This window comes from Corvus hawaiiensis, chromosome 6, assembly GCF_020740725.1.
Source record: "Corvus hawaiiensis isolate bCorHaw1 chromosome 6, bCorHaw1.pri.cur, whole genome shotgun sequence".
NCBI classification, from domain to species: Eukaryota; Metazoa; Chordata; class Aves; order Passeriformes; family Corvidae; genus Corvus; species Corvus hawaiiensis.
Genome location: NC_063218.1, coordinates 27961535 through 27983341, shown reverse-complemented (window position 1 = coordinate 27983341; position 21807 = coordinate 27961535). Strand labels below are relative to the sequence as shown.

Below are 21807 nucleotides of genomic sequence, written 5' to 3'. Positions count from 1 at the left end.
GCATTCTTCTTGCCATGTATTTTGTTCCTTATATACAACCAACCTGTGCACATACTTGTCCTGAAAAAGTCACCTCTTAGAGAAAATCTCCTCATTTAGAAAGCTTTAATGTTTGCCACATCGTATCAGTCTTCCTATTTTAATGCCATCAGCATCAGTCAGAGACATACAATTGTAATATCTCACACTGGTTAGTAGATTTAAAACATTCTTCTTAATCCACTTTCACCTTCAGGTATTAACTGTATGTACAGAGAGAAAAATAATGGTAAAATATGAAAATTATCAACATGCAAGTAATCCTTTATTTTCTTAAACTGTACTTCATAGATGATATACGTCATGATTCTTAGCAGATAATTTACTTCCTCATAACAAACAAAGGCATTTACACTGTTTCCAGTGTTAGTGGATTGTTTTTCCTGTTTGAAAGACTTGGAGAATGTACAGGGCTTACTTTATTTAGTCAACCAGCAGAGGTCACCCACAACACTTACCATAGAAAGCTGAAATTAAAACTATAGATAACTTACAAGAAGGTGAAAAATTAAACAGTTTTTTAAAAAGTAAACATTAGCTTCCTCAGGCTACAAGTTTAGGAGTTGAATTAGAAAAGTTTACAAGTCATAGGAGGTTTTTTTCGGACTCGATTTTTTCACATTTTGCTTAGTAGAAAACAGCTACCAGCACGTTGATAATTTGGAGAGAACACTGATCTTCTTGCTTAAAAAAGCAGGGATTGGGCCATCTGTCAGTCAGCAGCTTCCTCTTCCACTGCCATGGCAGAGACTGATACTCAATGGCAAAAAACAGGGAGTCCCACTTTTCAAGTCATAGGAGACCAGGCAATCTCTAAAGACTGATTCTCCTAACCTGCAGGAAAACTGACAGCAAGTTTGGGAGTAAGTTTCAGCTAAAAGAAGCAAGCCAGAGGATCATTGTGGAATGTGTTTAGGCTTGCTGTACCATCAACAGAAGTGAAATTGTATCTGGAAAAGGTCAATGTGTGGAAATACACCATTGTGGCTTCTGTTCATCTTCTGATGTGTGGGATTCTTTTCTATTCCCCAGAATAGAAAACTGCTGCACTGCAGGCAAAACACAAAGAGAGAGTAAAAAAGTTCAAGATTTTATTTTTTTACAGCACAGAAAAAAATCTCCTTTGTAGTTCTAGGAATCTTATTAGCCACAGTAATCAGTGTATGAAATGTACATACAGATAAAAGGCCTAATGCAAAATTAGAGCAGATTATTGAGAAGTCAAACAGTTATTACAATGAATGTAAGTAATGTAAATTATTTTCTAGATATTAACTGCAACAGTAAAGGAAATAGATTAAATGTAAATACAACTTGTACCACAAACATTCACATATATTATTGTTAGTTGAAATCTTAAACCTATTTAGAATGGTATCCTGTGCAAATCTGTGGGGCTGTCTGTAAATTACTTTGTGTGTTGCTTGTCTCTGCTGTTTCTTTTGTCTCCCCAGCAAGGACAAATAAGTCTACACCCTTGCCACCCATGCTTTTCAAGTTTTTCAGAAGCAGGAAATGCTAGAACAGTTCTTAGGGGCCATAATGCCATCTTGCAATTTTTTAAATTTTCCTAGATTAACTATAGTTAACCTTTTCTTGAAAAATGTATTCAGAAACATTCCTTGATGACCATAAAAGTAATCAGTTACTTGTGGGTATTTTAAATAATAATATTTATTGTTAAAAGCACGATTTTAAGCAATTGCTTTTAAGGTTGTATTTTAATAATATGTTCATAATTGATGAAAAATAATATGTTCAAATGTTCATAAAACTAATAACATACTTGCTTTGTTCTGGTGTCATTAAATAGAGCTTGATTAAAACCTTAAATCTTCCTAAACAAACAAAAAAAATCTTATTGTCAAGTATACACAAATTTTAATCCATAGTTATGAAAATGACCATCATTTGCTATAGAGTTACGGAGATTATTCTGAGGATCTTCTAGAAAATGGTTTGATTACTCAGTGAGGACAGTCTTCGAAAAGTAAACCTTTACAAAGTGGTTTAGCCTCTGTCAGTACAGTGTGTACATTTGTATTGATTTAAGAAGTAGATAGATCTTATTTGTGATGTATATTAATGAATCTGTATTTTGGTTAATACTGTCCCTTTCAGTGTATATGGGACCTTTCAAACTTAGGTAGGATTTATTGTAGGATTACCTTTCGTGCATTACAAAGAAAAATTCTGAAAGCAGGTTTCCTTAATCCAAACTAGTCCTGTTAGGTTCTGCAGAAAAACAAATACAGACTGAAAGTCAATGACATTTCCATGGGTCTTTTCCTATTATAATTTGAAATACTGAAAACTAAGTTTATAATCTCAGAAGTATTCATTTTCTTCTGGAATTGCTTAGGGAAGTCACCAATTCAGTTGTGTGTGAGGAAAGCGCCATACAGTTGTTTTTACTGGCAGAGTAGGTATCTTAAAGAAAATAAAATTTAGTGGGGCTTCTTTTCCCTGCCCCCTCAGCACTGATTTCAGCAGGAATAGTGTAGTGTGTTTAAACAAAAACAACAAAAAATCCCTAGGTTATCACATTTCTATTGCTTTACCACATGCCGTGTGTCTACTTATACAAGCCCACAGTGAAAAAACACAGCAGTAATATGTTCAGGAGTAAATGTTTGTCATGTGTTTATTAACTCTGATTTTTAGTTCTGTTATTAATCTGTAATTCATTCTAATAAGCAGAAAAAGTGCATCTCTTTATCCCAGGTAAAGGTTTCTCAAATACCTCTCAATTTTAGTCAATCAATATCTGTCCATTCCCAGCTCTCTCATTACCCCAGAGTCGCTATACCACCTTTAGGTATGAAGCTGCCAAATCATGAATGCTGGCAGACTCCAGTAGTTGAAATTCCCAGTGGAGCAAATAAAAGCTTTTTACGGAGATTCAGTGTGAAATTAGATCTAAATTATTTTTTTTAAAATGCCAAACTTCAAGATAAGAGAGTTATTTTCTGTAATTACATAAAAGTTTGTAATATCAAATAGATTTATTTTCTGTGTGTGTAACCACCACATGTATGTTAAATACTTTTTTAGTATTAGAGGTAGTCATGCTTTGTGAGCTCTAGTAAATTCCCCAGACAATATGTCTACTACTCAAGAAGTATTATTTCTGCTCTACAGAATCATCAAAACTCAGAGGTCTTTGCATGTAAGCACACAGATGAAATCAACTTAGTTCTGCATGCAGTTTACTGACAAACTGAACTTCACAGTACCTGGATAAAAATGTAGTCTAGAAACAGGAGAAAGCCAAGAAGTTGTCAGAAGGAGTTACTAAGGAGTTTGTTTTTCATCCATACTGATTGGCAAAAATCCTGCTTGTTGCCAGTAAAAATATTGGAAGGGCCTCTCTGTTCTGTGTGAAGAAATTTTTTGCGTAGTTTAGACAGTAAAACTTTTCAAATTCTTGTGGAAGTCATTTCTTCTTCAAGAGCTTAATTTTGGTTTAATAGTAGTCATAAATCATGAAATGAGAAGGATAAGTTACATAACAGTAGCAGATTTTGATCTGTCTTGTCTTTAGCACTCATTGCCACAGAAGTGTTTTGTTTTATAATGGTAAATCAGTAGCAGATCTCCGTAACCTGGAAAATTTTAGTGTTTATAACTAACCATCAGTGTTCCTCTAAAGCTGGTAACAACTTAATTTTTCTTTCTGCATACTGTCTTTCTGTTGGGATTTATTATGTAACCAGTGTATTTTTTGGAAAGTGTGTGATAGTCAATTTTAGATGAACCAGAAATAAAAAGCTCAATAGCACCCTTCATAGCTTCTCACTGTTGTTTATTCTGTACTGGTTCAGTTGTGTACAAACTTTATAAATACTAGTGGATACCACAATTAACGTAGAATGATGTGATGGAAAATGATACTGGTTTGAACAATTAATGTAATGTTTAATGTAATATATACAAGCAAAAATTCATAAGCCAAAATTCCAATCTTTTGAGATAAAATCATACTTTTTAATAGGAGACAGATGACTACCGATATTTTGACCCCAAGATGCTACGAGGCAGTGACAGGTGAGTTTTGCTTCTTTCATTTTACTCCGTGAAAAGACTAACTTAACAAAATCTATTTTTATTTTACTTGCTGACTACTAGTAATTCATTTTAGTCATTAATTCCAAGTCAAGACAGTTGGTGTTGAAGGAATTCACAATTGGGAACTTGGATCAACCAGATAAATTTTTATAACACTGAAAAAAAAAATCTAAAAAAACAAATGCTAACATGTACGTCAGTTTAGTCACAGGAATGTGCATTAATATTTAGCAATAATAGATGTTAGAGTTCTTCATAGTTGTACTTCTTGGTTTCTTTGAAACTCTGTGAGTTCTCACTGTTAAGTTAAATAGTCATTGGATAGTGCATAGAAATTTCTTTGTCACTTTTTAAACAGTTACTATTTTGATTTGAATACAACCCTTCTTTAATAATTTGTTAATATATTTTAAAAAAATGATTAAAAGTTGACTTCATTCACTTTTGTATAGGATGGGGCGCATTTTATGTTCATGTGCATGTGAAGGGAGACTTGGATATAATGTATTTTGCCAGTAAAAGAGAAGAAGAGGAATTACACCAGTAATCTTTATTTTTGCTTTGTATCTTTAAACCATAACTGTCTGATAGTCTCACCTAATTTAATATCCTAGAAACAGAGAAGATATTTAATTTTAATATACCTTCTAAAAATAACTGTCATCGAACCTGTGAGAAAACAATCATCTCATTTAGTTGCACCAGTTTATTACAGGATCAATGTGGATAAAGTAGGTTCAGGCTTGGTTTTAGTTATTTGCATGAAAATTCTGTCTCTGCTTTTGTTCTTGAAACATGGAAAGTAAGTGGACATGTATGTTTTATTGAAAAGTATTACAGATTATATCATTTCAAAGATAAGCAAATTTTGAAATTATCAGAAAAGTGCTAGTATTTTATGTTTCATTTTGATTTCAACTGTCACTGTTTTGTTATGCTTTTATAGCATTTTTGGTGGATGTTTTGCAGAAGTGCAAAGATTTATTTCACTCAAGCCAAAGGGTTTTCTCACTTTTTTTCTCCACTCTGTATAGTTCTTACATTGCTTTAAACAATGTAGAAATATTCATTTACAGCAGTTTATAAATGTGGCATTCTGTGTAGCTATAATAATCGTCATAGGGAAGAGCTTTTAATTTCTTGTTTGGGATTTTTATGTAAACTCAAGTTATATTCCTTAAATCATATTTGAGCATGATAGCAAAACTCATAGTGGTCTGTCTAATTCTCCCTTCAAATATTACGTAGACAATAAAAACATAGGTTAGTTGTCTTGACAAAGTGCTATCAAATAGTATAATTAATGGATTTAATTAAAAAGTGACTAATTTTATTTTCTAATCTACTCCCATTTTAAGAAATACTGGCATTTCCACTTACTGTGTTTTAAATAGAGTAGGAACTGCATTGCTGTAATTCAGTCGTAGCAAAACAGTATCTTTCTATCCTGTGTAAAGCCTATCTCAAGTATAAACAGGCCTTGTCCTCTGAGAGGATGACCCAAAATGTATGTGGATTTGTCATATCATACTCAAAAGATGCAAGAATTAGGGTAACAGTTCTACTTACGGGAAGTCTGTAGTATTCCTGACAGACAAAGCAACACATTAGAGAGAGCCATTCCTTTTTGAAACCTATTTTTCTGATACACTGGAATCTATGTTGAGTCAGTCGATCGTGGTCATTCAGAGAAAATGTCTTGAAATAGGGGAAAATGCAGTTTTTAATCTATGTTAGAACATAAGATGTATTTGACTACCTGGGGCTGCAGGCCAGTACAGGGCAGGAGGGCAGTGGTATTGTGAGAGCAAAGGGCAGGAGAGCAGACTGACCCTTCACAGCTTTTTCTTCACTTTCCCCTTCCCTCTGAAGCTGCAAGGTGATGCAGGAAGGGAGGTTTCTCCCACTCTCCCTTCTACCTGCCTGTGTACTCAAATGGAGAAGTCTGTACCAACACAAACTTGTGATTTTCCTCTTCCTCCCTTAATCAATCTAATCCTTACATAACTGCTGCCTGTAGTAGTTTTTGAGATTTGTAAGCATTAGTAAGTGTGTCTGCAGGCACTGCAAACTGACTGGCTTACCTAGCTAGGACTCCAGGAGGCAGGATTTCTAAGTGCCATGAATTGTGCTAATGCTGGTGACATTTTTTACTCATTGTATTTGCTCCTAACAGCACTGTAGTTAGAGCTTTTAAACTATGGAAGATTGTTGTCATTTAAATCAAATACCTGGAGGATGAATGCAGAAAGGCAGTTATTGTTCTATTTTATATTTTTGTCCAATATTACGTAGTAGTCCGTAAACACGATGGGTACATGATGCGTATTTTGCATGTTTCTATTAATGTGTAATGAAATTTGTGTTGGGGTTTTTTTGTGTTTCTTTTTATAGCTCAGTTCCAAGAAATAAAAATCCATTCCAGGAGGTAAGTCATGTAGAAATTATTTTTCAATGTTCATGTGTTAAAAATAAATAAATCCTGAAGTACAGTCATTTTTGGTGATCATGATTAAGAAAATGAGAGGTCTTATTTGCAAAAAAGAACTTAGACTAATTATATCTGGTATAAATTATAATTAGCTGTTATTCTGAAGCTTTTCATCTTCAAAGGACTATGTAAGCATTAACTAATACTGGAGAAAAAAATACAGAAAATTCTTCTGAAGGTAATTAACAGGGATTTACTAATACTGTAATTGAGTGAGCAATTTAAACCCCCCATCTTTAGACCAGGTTTTCAGAATGCTGATTTAATGTAGATTTAATCCTTTGTCCAGCCTTAAACTACAGGGTTGACCACTAGGTGACTAAGTGACTATTTTAAAGAGTCTCTGCAATTAAACGAAAAAAGCAAAATAATGAATGTTACCATTTCATATAAATGCTTGTAACTTTCAGTATTTTTCTACATAAGTATTTACAAATAGTAAAAGTCATATCTGATCTTATTACCAAGTTTCATAAGCAAAATATTTGCCTTGGCAGTATACAAATGTCTCGGATTTCTCATGAAACGTCCTAATTATCTTCCATAACTAAAGAAATACCATGTGGTATCATAAATATATGTATGGCTACAGATGGTCGTACCAAAAATGTCAGTAGTAACATAAAGTCTATACAAAAGTCATATAGTATGGTCAAACAACTTTGGATAATGTATGCTAACAACAATAATACAACTATTAAGTCCCCTTTTTCTAGTAATGAATTGTTCTCTTTTAAACACAGCCCAGAAAATAATGGTGGTCTTTACCTGTAATATTATAAATTATTGCTGGTAGTAGGTGGGAAGGGAAAAAATAATGAAAAAGTGTATTTCTTTATGACAGAACTATTTTATTTACGGCCCAAATGATTTCTTAAGCATCCATGGAAATATTTTAACTCTTCCTGTGGTCACATCTCCAGACAAAAAAAGGAACATGTTGAAACTGTATACGTATCAAGTATGTCTTAATAGAAGAGAGTAACACGCTAAAAGCTCTCAGCTTGCTATTCTGCATCCTACCAAAACTTCAAATATCTTCTTTCGGATAGGAAGCAGTGGTTCTGTATCCAGTTCTTATGAGACTGCAGTGCGATAGTGATGATTTTTGTTGTAGGTTTAACAATCTGATGTATCACTACTGAAATTGAAGAACTTGAATGCATACTCTAATAATGTGTCTGTTGTCCTTTAGGCCATAGTATTTGTAGTTGGAGGAGGCAACTATATTGAATATCAAAATCTTATTGACTACATAAAGGTATGTGTACTTCTCTCAGTTGTAGTCCTTAACTTACTGATAGAAACCAGATAGAGCATGTTTTCTGTAATATTTAGTATTTAGAAGACAAAGTCTATGAAATTAGCCTTAACTTCCTTATTCTATACAGAGTCTGGGAAAAAAAGAATGTAAGTAGAAATTGTGGATTACTAGTTCAGACCAACAAAAACTTACTGTTTCTTGTATTTTGTTCATGTTGCTCTTTGGAGTTGAGTAAACAAACTGCATTCTCTTTTATTTTGTGTTCATACACACCAACATTGTTGAAAACTGTCAGCAGATGTAGCAAACTGAATTAACCTGTTTTAGGGTCCTGTCAGTAGTTTTCCTGTGCTGGTGTTAAATAAAGCAACTGTAGCATATCATAACCTTGAAAGTAAGGAGCTAGAATTCTCTAGTTTTCATAAATCTTGCAAAGAAATACCCCAGTGTTTTTTCATATGCATCTTGGCAATATGGAGTCAGTTCAAACTCAGACCTGCAGATAACAGCATTTGATTGTATGACAGTCTTACTTGAGCATAAAGTATGTTGTTTCAGAAGCCAACATAATGCAAATACTGTGCTATCTGTTACAGCAAATATCAGATTGGCATCAATATCTAAGCATTTATTACTTACCCACATTTAGAAGTTTTCAGTACTGATTTAATAGAAGCTCATTCTTGTTAAACTGCATCATTTGATTCTGTGTAGAAATCATACAAGGTGTCATATACACAAGGAAGAAAATATGTAACCAACTGTGTAATGCTGATGTAACAATTTAATTTCTCTGGTTCCAACTGGCCAGACTAGCAGAACACATGTATACCAAAAATCAGTGGATGGAGACAAATACCTAAATCATTACAGTTCCTGGGAGGCAGGAGTGGAATTTAAGCACTTTCCAGGAATTAAATTATTTAAGCACTTTTCCAGGAGTAACCTTAGTAAAATTCTGAAGAAGGTAATAAATTATTTACCAGCAGCAGCCTACCATTCTTTCTTCCTGATCTTAACCTTGTTCATGGTACAGTTGTCCTGTCCTCTGGTAGACAGGATTGAGGCTTTTCACACAAAAGAATAAATATGGAGCATTAATCATTGAAAAACATTTATTCTACAAAGCACATGAGAGTTTTATGTCCAGGTAAATCTTGAAGAATGCAAAGTCAGAACATGTGTGCTGAGTTTCTCCCTGTAACAGGCAGCCATTTTGGAACAGAGCTGGTCTGGAGAGGGGAAAGGATAGGAAGAGGAATGTAAATTAAAGAAATCATTTAGATTTGGCTTAGCACTCATCACTATCCTTGATAATTAATTCAGTGAGGCATCTGCCTGTGGCAGAGTGCTTTGTCAAATGTTTAGCTTGCTCCTTAGTCTACCCAAAGCCACTTTAGGTACTATATCAATCCAAAAGATGCCCAGTAGCATGAGTATTTGTTACTTCCTACTAAAAAAATCTCTGAATTCCCTAGAGGTTAGTTCACTTCTCTGGTTCTAGCTGCATGCTGACAGAGCTGAGGTTTGCTGTGTATGTGTATATACAGGGCACTTGAGCGATGACAAGTTAAACACTCAGCACTTCATATAAAGTGGCAGGAAGCTGAAGTTTCAGAGGAGTAAGAGGGCAAAAAGGAGGTCATTTCATAGATGGAGAGGACAGAAGGAACTGAAAACTGTGGAAATGGTAATGTTAGATCTTATGGAGAGTGAGAAGTTGAACATACTCTTTCTTCTTCTGGAGCCTGTGAACAGAGGTTTTTCATCACAGTTGTCACAGCTGAGGGGTGCTGTATGTTTCTCCACTCAGACTGTGTACTTGAGCAATGGGAGATGACCTGCCAAGGGGGAAGACTCCTTTATTCCACTTAGCCCTTTGCTCTTCAAAAAACAAGGAAGGTTAATGAAAACCTTCATTCTCCCTCCCAGCACCTGGAAACCTGTGTGCCTCTCCCAGGTGACACAGTCTTATCCAACAAAATTTGCTTTTCCATGTGGTAGACTTCCAGCATCTCTTGTTTCCACAGATGTAGCTTATTAATTATTCTCAAATTCAATCAGTCTTTCTCCAGAATAAAAAAGAGAAAAATCAACAGCTCTGTTCTTGCAAGCAGATACCACAGAGATTTTATTCACTGCTTTGTTTTTCTAAGCACTGTCCGTTTTGCCAGTTTGCCTCTGAAACCACAGAGAAAGTATTTTAAAACTTTCTAAAACAGGAAGCAATGTTCATTCAGCTTTGACATTCGGGAGATTTTTTGTAGAAGAATTAAGAGGAGCCCTCAAATCCAATTATTTGTAGTTCTGTGCTAGAATGGACTATCTCACAATGTCAAAAAGCAAATATTTATAATGTCATTAAGGTAGATTGTGCCTTAAAATAAATGTATTGTCCAAGTTCAATTCAACATGCTGAAAATGTGTCATCAAAATTGCAAGCCATAGGGAGCCTCCAAGAGGAGACTAGCATACTGCTTTGTGCAAAAGAATTTAGTATATCTCTTAATTTCCTTCTGTAGATGCTTAAAAAAGTACCACTTGTTAATTTTCTGCTATTCTGTTAAATAATTGATTTCTTATGGACTTCTCTTTTGTAGAGTAAACAAGGCAAACATGTCCTGTATGGCTGCAGTGAACTTTTTAATGCTACACAGTTTATGAAACAGGTAGATAACTTTGATAATCTCTACAATATTTATTACTTCTTTATCTGTAAATCAATTTATATAACTCTATGTCTCCATGGATTTTTACCAAAAAAAACCCAGATTAATCTGTGAGAGATTAATACATGTTCTTGTTACCTATTTTCATTTGCTTGAAGTGGGGTTTTCAAGTCATTATTTATAATTCTCTCTTGAAGGCCTGTTATCAATGTGAGTTCACAGGTAATGCAGGTGAACAAGTTCATAATAATTGCCTTTACATAAATTCTACTGAAAAAAAATTAGTCAGTTCTTGGAACTTTCACAAACAGCATGTCTTTCCAGGGTATTCTTGCAACTTTTTCAAGTTACAAGATCTTTAAACCTTTGTCCTGGTGTATAAATATCTATAGATATACAGATATAAAAGTACTGGCCTAGTGGGAGGTTGGTGTCCATACCTATACTAAAATCTGTCTTTTAGTGATGTTAAAAACATCATTACTTCTCTATGCCTCATTGCAATACAGATACAAAATAAAAATTACTCATGGTGGTCAGCAAATAGCAGCCCTTCAGTAGCTGTCACCACCTATGGTTTTATGTCCTAGTAAGATGAGAACAAGTGATTATTCAAAACTACATTTTAAAGAACTAAATTAATTGTTGTTGCACTTCGAGGACACGAATGGTACTTGCTAGCTTTTAACTCCTCATTCAGCTTAATTAACTTTTTTTTTTGTCTTGACTGTGTACACTGTACCTTTACTTCATGAGATGCATTCAAATCTGAAGATTTGAAGCTCAGGTCTTCTCCTCTGAGGGTATGCATTAAATATTCTATTACCAGCAGACTTTTGATTCTCAGAGACAAACAAAGCTTATAGGACAGAAATATTTGCTGTATAAACTGGATATTAGTTTGTCTGAAAGAATAAGATTAGCAATCTAATGACTTTTTGTCTCTTCATGTTTAGCTATCCCAGCTTGGCCAGAAATAAGACTGAAACACCATTACCTGGATGGCAGCGTGACAACTGAGAATTGTTACAACATTCAGATTATCTTCCTACCTTTAATTTTGTCATTATATTAAAACTTAAACCCATTTCATTAATATGATAACTTTTAAAAAAAAAAACTGTAATTAATACGGTGTATATCAGCATTTCAGAAATAAAACTTAAAACCTGCTGTGTTTTTGGTGGGGGTCAGTTTCACTATTATTCTATTTTAATTGCAGTATTAGCTGTGGTATATGACAGAACTGGCTGAAAAGTATGGCATTTTCAAGTTATATATGTAAGTTTCTGATACAGTAAACAGCTTTAAGAAAAGGTCAAGTCTGTCTTTAGGAGTTATGTTCTTCTTGATGGCCAGAGTATCTTTATTTAACAAAATTCAAAAGAACAGAACTGCCTTTCAGGGCCACAGACAAACAGCCTTAGTGCAAGAGAACTCCTTCTAGTTCTTACCTTTTTATTTTACCTAAGTCATTATTTGATTTGTGCAGTCTTTGCATTATGGTCGAAAGATGTACTGGAAGATACCTTCAGTACAAGTTTCAGGTACAGTAATTTAGCTTTTCTATTAAGCTTAAGAGAAAATTGCTTGCCAACACAGTCAGTTTCAAACTGTAAAATTGAAATCTTTAATAGTTTTCTTCTGCACTTTTTATTGTAACTGCTTTGACTGTTATGTTTGGGAAGAACCCAAGTCATACTCACAAAACAGCTCTTAACTGTTTTATAAGCACATATTTAAAATACAGTTTTTAACAATTCCATTAGGTAGGACCAGGTTAGTAGTTTAAAGAATCCAGTAATGATATCTCTGGAGAAGGCATACAGGAATTAAGAGAGCATAACAAAATTCTTTTTTATAGATGGAGGTCTCTGCCTTTCTAACTTCTCTGGAAACAGCACTGCTACTGGTGAAGCAATAATATGACTTCAAAACAAGGCCTAACACACTCAAAAAGTGAAAAAAAAATTTGTGGGTTTATTAGCAAACTGTGAGAATTACTGGCTTACTGTAAATTTTTCAGTAGTGCTTTTTGCACTGTTTTTCAATGTTGAATGTTAGTTTTGCACTAAATGCCCTTTCCCCAACTAGATTGTTTTTCAGAACATCTGTACAAGATATGCAGTTGATCTATTCTGTAAAAGTATCACAAGAAAAATGTGTAATCTAGACCATGTTATCAAAAAGTAATAATGTTATTTAATTATCTAAGTGTTGTAAGCTACTCTACAATACTGCTATAAATTTCTAATTTTACCAAGTCAATAAATATATTTACTATGGTGTTCATTGTAGTTGTTGCATGTGAGCGCTGTCCCAGATTTCAATAAGCAAGGGCTCACTGTCAAATGCAGTTTGTTATTCTAATTCCCCATATATATATATATATATATATATATATGCTATATTTGTTAGCAAAAACAAGGTCAAAGTGTGTCAGGAAAAGAAAATTATATTTAAAGTGTTTATTGCTTCTTGTGGGAGTTTGTTCCAGGCTCTTGAAATAGTCCCTCCTCAACTGTGCTTCCTGTGCAAAGAGTTTTAACCTTGCAGCTGACAACCAGCTTATGAAAAATCTGCCGATTGGTTTTTGTCCAGATCTTGGCACTGCGCACTTGAATGAGAAGCACTCCTAAATCCTAGCTTACAGAATTTGCTTTTGCAGTAAACTGTGTAAAGATAGAAGAATTTACTTTGGTGGCTACATTCAAAAATCTGTTTTCTGTCTTTACAGTGCCTCTGGAGACAGGCTGCTTTTGTGCCCAGCTTTATAGCTGGATCTTCAGGTCTGCTGTATAAGCAGGCACTGGTCAGTTTGGGAGTTGGGATTTTTAAAAAAAATTAATAAATACAGTTTTTGTACTTGAAGCATTCTTCTCCTTCATCTCCAAAATAGTTTTCTGGGTTTGTTGTAGTAGTAGTCCTGAAGCTCTCTGTTACCTCTAAGTCAGGCATGTACTGCTCTGTACCTCTTAACTGTGTGCCTACCTCGTGCTTCCTCCTTGCTAATGCAACCTGAATTGTGGCATGCTGGTTTTTGTTACATGGCCCTTTTCCCAAGTACTTCTGTGGATTTAGGAATGTGGAAGGTTGTACAAGAAGTCTCTGGTTAATCTAGAGGCAAACAGTGTCAAAAATAAGCTCTCTCTTTGGTAAACTGGTTCAGTTTATGGTTGTCATGGTGCCTTTTGTATCTTCAAAGGTCCCTCAAAGGCCTGTGCTTAAAGGAGAGATTATGCCTGGCTCAGTGAGTCTTTTAAGTAAAGTTGCAGCATTCATGTTGCATGGAAGACCAGTGAGGTTTGGAACTTTTCTAGCCCCTTCTCTGTTCATAAAGCTCTGACAGGGCCAGCTGGTGAGGCAGCATCAACGGCCGTGCTGGCTTCTGGCACAGCAGCTTCAGCTTCCACATCTCAGGACAGGCAATTCTTCATTGGGATCTACCGACCTATTTAGGTAAGTAAAGACAGCAAAAGGCTGAGTGTCAAGTGCTGTACCTGTTCTCAGGAAGAAAATTAGCAAATTAGCAGTCTAGTCTTCATCTGTGGAAAATTGACAATCGATCTTCCAGGAAGTATGGACAGACCTTATAAATAGTTGCACATACTTCAGAATACATTCACATTTTGACATTTTAATTTGAAGGTTTTAGAATATTTAGGTGGATATTTTGTGACTTAATGGTGAATTTAGTGAAAATTCTGGTTTTTTCAGAATTAGACACTAAAAAAGTAACAAAAAAAATGTAACAATCAGAATAAAGGAAAAAAGCTTCTGGAGACCAGCACTTCATTTATATGCTCTTTATTTGTATGATGCTCTCTGGTGCAAATCAGATAGAAATCTTTCTTAAGCTAGAAGTAAATTTTGCTGTTGATTGATGGTGTTTACATCAATCTGAATGGAATGTAAAATAGCAGGTTTTTCCCTAAATCCACAGGTTCTACAGAGAATGGGAACAATGCTATCAGTCACAGTTACAGAGCCAACACAGCTGTGCATGCATGCATGGCTCCAGGACTAGAGCTGAACAAAGGGTAGCATTTCTCATTCCACTTAATTCTATACTCCAAAATGGAATTGCTTAATGATTAGTTCAGTGTGTTGACTAGAGCAATCCTATGACATTTAGGAGGTAAAAGGTTTATAAGTGGGTACATGGGAACTTCCTTCCAAACTACCACGGCTGCATTCTTCATATCTGAAGTAAAAGGTGTTGGGCTGGAACTATGTCACATCCTGTATTTACTGACAGTGGAGACACCCGCTCCCTCTCTTTGTTCGGATCATTCATTAGTTGTGACTCGTTGCTGACAGATGGCTCTGGCTCAGAGAAGGCCAAGCCTGGCCAGTGTTCTAGTGGTACAGAAAAGTTAGCTGCAGTGTCAGTAATTCTATGTAGCTTCAGAGATCAGAGAAGATGTTAATATTTCTTAGTGCAGATCAGTAGATGAATTGACCCACTTCTGTTTTATTTGGAAGTGGCTTAGTAACCCTGTTCTGTGCAGCAGTCACCGTTGTTTTCAACAATATTCAGATACATTCTGCTCCTTAATATGGTCACGTCATTGCAACATGTACCATCCTTCAACGGCATACAAAAATCTGCATATTGAATCCACCAATGCATCATTTTTTTTTTCTACAATTATAAACCATTATAAACCAGGTAGTTCACTTGCTACTAGAATTTTAAATTCGGATTATAAACTTTGTATCTTTCCCTTTATCTGCTCGTGTCTTTCTCCTTAAGCAAACCAAGTAGGACTAAGTTTTACATTCCTAAAATGTTATATTATTCCAGCTCCTCCTTATAATTGCATAGGTTGACTGGTTTGATTTGGTAACGGAGGAGTGATCTTTATCCTGTGAAACCAGACTCATATGCCCAAAAGCCTTTATCTGTCTCTTCCAGATCCTCCTTCAGTCTCCCCATCTCGTGTGTACATTCCTATTTCTGGCAATGTAAAAGGGGTAGATCACAGACATAATGCTTTAACAGAAAACTGATTTTAGCACCTCACCATAGACACGTAATACAACTTTCATTTACTGCTCTGAATTCTTATCTGTGTTATGCATGTATCATGAAAATCAATGGATGAAAATCAATGGATGAAAATGAAATCCCAGAAGGGGTATATAGCTTTCCTTAACAGTAATTGGTGTGGATTATTTCAGTACTTTCTGGGAGGTTTTGATTTGGTTCTAATAGCAGTGGCCTGATAGGAATACAGTTCTCCATAGTGTTTCCTACAGCTAAAACCATTCCCCTACCTTTTTCTCCCTGCCCAAATAAATTTGTATCTTCTTTCTGCATATAGACCTTCAAAGGCTTTCAAATCATACTGAAGATAAAGTTTTAACAAATAATAGGATTGTTCCTATTTCACTTTGGAGAGTAAAACTACACAGGTCAGCTCGAATAATTTTTTGTGTTAGACTTAATTGAGCTGTTTAATTTACTCCCTGAAATGACCTAGGACCATTTGTACATTCAGCTACAATGGCAAGTCTTCCTATGTTCTTTCTGCATCTCTAAACCAAGACAATAATTGTTACACCTTGTATAAGTTTCCAAATGACAATGGGAACTCTTGTTCTGAAATGTTTTTGACATTCAATCTGATACATGCTCTCAAAAGACCTTTTAAACCATAAATCAACACATATGTATTTTATCTGTTTCAAGTGCAAGTATCTATGTACACTTTTTCTAGAGCACAATACTCATCATATGAAATAGATTGAATAAGATCAACATTTTCTTCCATCTACAAATCCCTTGTGATCAGTGCTTGGTTTGTTCATTCTTTTATGTAGCGTGTTCTCTGTTATGTGTCCATAACAAAGACTCTCAGATCGGGTGACAAAACCAAAAGAAATGAGGGAGAGATGATGGATTATGACACGAAATGTTTCACAGGCAAGCACACTTTTCTTGTGTAGAGCTTGTGTAATAGCAAAGCTAATTGTATTGCCAGTTTTGCTAGCACTGAAATAAACCCTCTCTTTTTAGATATCAATGAAGTGAAACACAGCTGGTGCAATTTTTTCTTCAGATTCCCTTACCAGTATGTTCCAGTCGTCTTGGAGGATGTCTATTGCTTCATTTTCTTGGGATTGTTGACAGCTAAACTGCTGAGCTTCAGCTGGGATGTAAATTCACTTTTAAACCGGAACATGAGGCTGTTCCCATAGATAACTAATCAGCCATGGGCCCCATTCAGATACAGTTTGAATTGGTAACTCACAAGGAAGTAGGATGTCATTTAGGATGACCTACTCCTAAATGTCATAGTCTGTCCAGCTGCAGTACTGAGGATATTTTTTGTCTTCCCAGGGAAAAAAGCTTTGGCTAGCCAGCCTTCCCTCACTGTAACCATGCTTTGATGAGCTCTTTGAAAGCAAACAATGTGAAGATAAACACTACAACACAGGGAAGGGAACTATAGAAGTCTACTTTCTGTGAGTTTTATATCTCTGTCAGGCAGGAAATCACCTTTATCATACGAGAGATAAGTGATAGTTTGAAGGAGAATGGGGAGGAAAAACCCCCACATTATGCTGTGGGACTGTTCTGAAATTCTTACAGGGAAATTGTACAAGTCTTTGCTGACCACATCACCAGCTTTCTGATGTTTCTGCAGACCACACTTCTTCCCAGGGGAGGCATCTGTCTGTCAGCCTTGCCTTGCATAGGACAAGGAGCCGCACTGAGGTTACCAGCCCAGGGCTCTCAGGTAGGAGAATGGTACCATACTCGCTCCTCACTGGAAAGGTTGAATTTGTGCCTGCTCAGGGCCCAGTGTGAAAACAGGTGAACCTAAAAGAGGTCACTCTTCTGCAGAGCCACTTTAGGGGGGATTTTAATGATAATACCTCTCACTTATTAGTTAGAATTAATTTTCTTTTTCTTATCTCTCCCTCTCAACTTTAATATCAATAATCAAAAGCACAGTCCCCATACTGTAGGATAGGACACTGCTTAGTCAAACAGTCAGTGAAAACTTCATGAAGACTGGTGTTTTATAATCATGGCAGTCAAATCATGAACAGCAAATCAAACAGTGATGTTTTCCAAATTGTTTTTCCTCCTTTAGGTGTCATTAGTAATTTGTTCTGCTACTCTCCTGGCCGGCCTCCCTATGTGCAGTCTCTGTCTGGTCAGGATCTGGGCTTCAAGTGCCAAGCTCACCTGTATCCAAGCCAGGCTCCAGTGTCCCAGCAGAGACAAGGATTTAGCCCCAGAATACTTGTAGTGATACCTCAAAGGAAATGACTAGTTCCCTTCCCAAACCCACAGAAATATTTGTACAGCTAAAGTTCCTGAAGCAAAAACACATCACATTTAGAAGAATCCTTTGGCACAAGATGACCTTGCTTTCTGTTACCTATTTCTAATAAACACGCATTTTGGGAACAAAAACAGTGCTAAGAAAATAAGTGCAACTCTGGCTACAGAAAGGATGAGATCTGGACGGCATTCTTTGGAAATCTTCACAGTAAGATATTAAGGACAAATATCTCTATAATTTAGTTAATATGCCACATTTCGATGCTGTTCATATAATATATATTTACTTTTTCTACAATGACAATAGAAAAGCTAGGAGACCTTTAAGTGTATTCACTGAAAGGCAATTTTCTTTGTTCAGTGTGATGAGGATTGGTAACTGAAGCGATTTCAGCCTATTTTACAGAAGGAAAATGGAGAGCAAGGCCATTCCCAAGGCATCAAGGTGTAGCAATCACTGAGGCAGCAGTGTGTGAAGGGGGAGGGATCATAAAAAGACTCCACCACAAGTCCAAGGGGATTTGGATTCTCCCCTAAAATGGAAGTAAAGGAGAGAAAGTAATCCTACCAGTCAGCAAACCTACAGCGACACCACACAGGCTCCCATGCCCTTCCCACAACTGTCATGAGTAGGGGACCAAGAAATAACAGTGGGCTCCATCCCAGGGGTGGTCCCAGGATACAGAACTTCTCTCTCCCTTCTTTCTCTCTCCTTCACAGGAGGATGGCCGGGGAAAGAGCAAAGCACTAAGTCATGAACCTCAAGTGACCACATATGGTTGGTAACATCTGTCACCAAACAGAGCCAGGAGGGAAACCCCAGCATCTAAAAATGACACCCTGCTGGGCCAGGTGTGAGACCAGGTCTACACTGGCATTCTTCATGAGAAGAATTGTCTACCAAGGAACTGGTGAAAAAGTTCACATATTTAGGCACAGTACCGAATACCAGGAAAAGATGAATGCTGCCTATACAAAGAGTATTTGTTGTCAGCAGAAGATGTAAGCACAAAGAAAATGCAGTTCAAGTGACTGCAGGTGCCTCTGAAATCTTGCATGCTGTTTGGTGCCACAGGTCCAGTTCCACTCTACAAAACTTTGTGGGTATACAAAATAAAGGTGGAGACAAAACACATTAGGTTGATCCTACTGTTGTTTTATTGGAAAGACTGGACTGGAAAGGAAACAGAATCTCAGCCAGGTCAACATATCAGGCAAAAGCTGGATATAAACTAAAGTCATCTTTTGCTACGAATACCACTGCAGCTATTTTGAAAGAAAGCACAAGAAAATACCGGTTTATGCCAGTGGACTGCCTTGCAATGCACACAATCAGGTTCCCAAGTCTTTTGGAGCGACTGGTACTCCTACAAGGATATGCAACTCTGTGAGGATCCAATTCTTGAAAAATAATGGAATACCTAACTGCAGCATCTTATGCTGTTTTGTGTGTTCTTTTGTTCATCCCCAAATTCATCAAAACTCATAAGAAACATCAGTATTTTATGTACTACAATGGCAGACCTGCAATATATATTTCCACACACAAATTTCATTATTAAATACAAAACATGGTTTTAAGAATCTTAACATTTTCCATACCACAGTTATACTTAGATTAATGTGTTGTCTTCCTTATGAAGTGCTTTTATTTCATTACATGTTTGAAAGATTCCCCACATCTAAATTTAAGAAGTCGGTAGTCAGTTGTTTTGAAATGGGAAGAGTTGACATGATGATATGAATTAAAATAAAATTATTACTCATCAAATTACATCAAGTTCTTTTGCTGGCTATTTAATTTAAACCTGACTGGTAGGTCGATATCATAAGCTATACTTTAAATGGAATGCAATTAACTTGAAATAGATTTTTTTGTTATTATTTTGATAGAAGTGTTTTTCATAACTCAGTGTTCCTTTTTCCTTTCCCCACTGCGATCAAAATGTAACTGTCTGAAAGTTCATCTGGCAGCGGAAATGTTGTTTCCAGTTTGCCTACAGATACAGTCGTTTCTCAGGGGCTGGCTCATAGCAGACGCTTTTGTAGACAGTCTTTAAACTTTGCCATTTCAGGGGCAAGCACTCTTGATCAAAGGATGAATAAAAAGAAAGGCCTCAGGAGATTCCTTCTCGGCTGACTACCTCCAAAGGGTCTTCTTGGGTTATGAGCTCTCTGAATCCCAAAGCTACCTTTAGTTGCTATTTTTATCTTCTAAATTTCTAGACCTGTAGACCTAAAAGCAACTACAAATCTTCCTTGTAGATTAAGCATACTCCATCTCATTTCACACACTACTTTTGAGGAAAGAGGGAAGGGGAATCATGGATGGAAGCCAATGCTGTAGCGTAAATACCCAGCTGATCCGGACATCTCCTCCACAGGACGGTGTTGTCCCACGGACCACAGAAGAGGTTACGTTTGTGGAAAAATGCACATTACTTGTTTTGAGGGCTGTGGATGTGGCACAGAACCCAGAGAGCAGCAGATATTTAGCAAAGAGCAAAGGGAAAATGCACCACAGCCACCCGTGTGAACACTGCCCTTTTTTAGGCAGTGAGGTAACAGCAGTGGTTCAACGGGGGAATGGGAATGAAGGAGAGAGACATATGCACGGTAGGAAAGAAACAGCTAAGAGGAGTAAACAGCCACTGTTTGAGTTAGAAAAGCTCTTAACTGGAAACTGTAAAAGAAAAGATGTAAAAGAAAGAACTGGCACGCACGCATACAGAATTATCCTTGTAGAAGGAAAATTTTTCCTACTTCAAGAGAAAAGGGCCCTATTCTACTGAAATGAAATACTGGCTACTTAATAGGACTTAACAAAAAAAAAGAAAAAAGGGTCTGAGAACAATGTATCTATTATAGCCTTGTTTTCCAGCAGATGTTTTGAGGTGACACAGAACATTTAGTGGCTGGGTGTTCTGTTTTAAAGACCATGCTGTGAGTCGTTCCGGAACAGAGCAATTTTGGCTATACAGGGCTCTGAAATTACCATTTTTAAAGTGTACTTAAGCTAGTAAGCTATGTGTAGCTAAAGACTTTTGTTTGAGGAATAGGGGCAGGAGGCCAAGAAAGGTGCCTCCAAAAGGAAAATGGGCTTTATCAATAAATCAAAGTATACAAAAAATACTAATCTTATCTGTTTTTTAACACATCACTCTGCAGCCTTAGTAAAATAGCATATTTTACTTGAATTCAAAACTAACATTTCTAGCACGTAGAAAAAGAGCTTTTGCCTTGCAAAAATATTTTTGCAACAATCAGGTGTCTGAATGCCCTTCCCAAAGAATGAGCACATGAAGAGAATAATGATGCTATAAACTATGTTTGACCTTTAAACAGCTTTCATTTTGAAACCAGGCTTCACTGAAGCAATGGCACTATTCACAACAAAAAAAATTAAGCAAGGAAGGTCACTCAGCATGAACTTACCTTCCAGAAGTTTGAGTAAATGAACTGTTATTTAAGTAGAAAAATTTGAGAAATGCTCCAACTTCATTAGTTCTTCCTATGTGACAGAGGCCTGGGAGAAGTTGCACTCAGTTTATCTGAAGCCCTGAGTTAATGCCGTGAGCTTTTGAATGCATCACGTTTCTAGTAAGAAGTCCAAACATTTGAGAAAAATCAGCTGAGCTAAATCAGCTGAGTTAAATTACTGCACCTATTAAAACCTATGATGGTCAGCTTAATTATTTCCACCAATATCAAAGAAATTACAGTTGCCACCACTACGAAACAAAATTCCAAACTATTGGTATCTTTGCAAATAGTTCACTAAGAAAATTTTAACAACCTTAAATGCTTTGTTGGGGTTTTAGTTTAGTCTTAGGTTTTCCTGTTAAAGGAATTTTCTCCCATATGCATGTTGCTAGGGGACAAATAGCTGTACTTAAGAAAGACAAAAAGGGGAGTGGGGCGGGCCTGGCTACTCTTTTGTCTACACCTGGGTGTGGGGACAGTTCGCTCTGAGCGT

The 21807-nt window shown here is 36.2% G+C and overlaps 1 protein-coding gene and 1 long non-coding RNA gene across 2 annotated transcripts in view; one reads left to right on the top strand and one right to left on the bottom strand.

Annotated features, from left to right (window-relative positions):
- The window catches only part of SCFD1 (sec1 family domain containing 1), a 52665-nt gene extending 39837 nt beyond the window's left edge, over positions 1–12828 (top strand). Inside the window, exons 21-25 of the mRNA XM_048306554.1 lie at positions 4034–4086; positions 6502–6535; positions 7794–7859; positions 10463–10531; positions 11488–12828. Of these exons, the coding sequence (XP_048162511.1) occupies positions 4034–4086; positions 6502–6535; positions 7794–7859; positions 10463–10531; positions 11488–11511 (246 nt within the window). The 3' untranslated portion in view covers positions 11512–12828. The remainder of the gene's footprint in view (positions 1–4033; positions 4087–6501; positions 6536–7793; positions 7860–10462; positions 10532–11487) is intronic.
- LOC125327240 lies at positions 283–21440 on the bottom strand. The gene is made up of 4 exons (XR_007204171.1): positions 21267–21440; positions 8502–8568; positions 2208–2274; positions 283–1088 (listed from the first exon to the last, which is right to left on the bottom strand). It is a non-coding gene; the product is annotated as an uncharacterized LOC125327240 (long non-coding RNA).
- Positions 21441–21807: the final 367 nt, after the last annotated feature.